This window comes from Seriola lalandi, unplaced genomic scaffold (assembly GCF_002814215.2).
Source record: "Seriola lalandi dorsalis isolate HSWRI2012SDOR001 ecotype SW California unplaced genomic scaffold, Sedor1 jcf7180001984883, whole genome shotgun sequence".
Lineage (NCBI taxonomy): Eukaryota > Metazoa > Chordata > Actinopteri > Carangiformes > Carangidae > Seriola > Seriola lalandi.
Window position 1 is genome coordinate 1 of NW_019455549.1, and position 715 is coordinate 715.

At 46.6% G+C, this 715-nt stretch overlaps 1 protein-coding gene across 1 annotated transcript; it reads left to right on the plus strand.

Annotated features, from left to right (window-relative positions):
• Positions 1-6: 6 nt before the first annotated feature.
• LOC111659803 (B-cell lymphoma 6 protein homolog) lies at positions 7-699 on the plus strand (the record flags this gene model as incomplete). The annotated part of the gene is made up of 3 exons (XM_023412855.2): positions 7-181; positions 295-422; positions 532-699. Coding segments are annotated over exons 1-3 (445 nt in total), but the record flags the coding sequence as incomplete, so codon positions are not given.
• Between the last annotated feature and the right edge of the window lie 16 nt (positions 700-715).

Below are 715 nucleotides of genomic sequence, written 5' to 3' on the forward strand. Positions count from 1 at the left end.
AGGCTCAGGGAGGCAACGCTGATGCTGCAGACATGTCCCCTACACTGAGCCCCTGCAGAAGTGGCGGAGCAGGTGAACACAGTGAGGTCCAGTCACACGAGGGAGCCAGCGAGCACAGAGAAGAGATGCCCATGTCTCAGAGTGTTGACAGCTGCAGCAGCAGCACCTGCAGCAGCATCAGGTAAAACTACATGTCACTGTCAAAACTGTAAAATGAAACGTACTATAAATTAGTTAAACAGAATAACTTCCCTTTATATGAATCAATATATATGGTCTTTATTCTCTTTGTAGCCACCGCAGATGCTCCTCCTGTGGCTGTGACAGCCCTCAGCGCATGGAGATGGGTCACCTTTCTCCTGACTCATACAGCAGAGACGACACTACCAAACTACACTCAGAGTATTCCCCCTCCCGCTGTGGTAAGTGCACACGTATATATATATATATATATATATTAAGATGAATAATTTGGTAGGATTATTTAGCATAAAAATGCTCTGAGGTATGACTGAATACTTCTTCCCACAGAAAACAACACCTACTTCTGCAATGGTTGTGACTCCAAGTTCAGTGATGAAGATTCCCTGAAAGACCACATGGTCCAGGTCCACAGCGACAAGCCATACAAGTGTGACTGCTGCCAGGCTGCCTTTCGCTACAAGGGCAACCTGGCCAGCCACAAGACTGTTCATACAGGTAGGATTGATAAGTC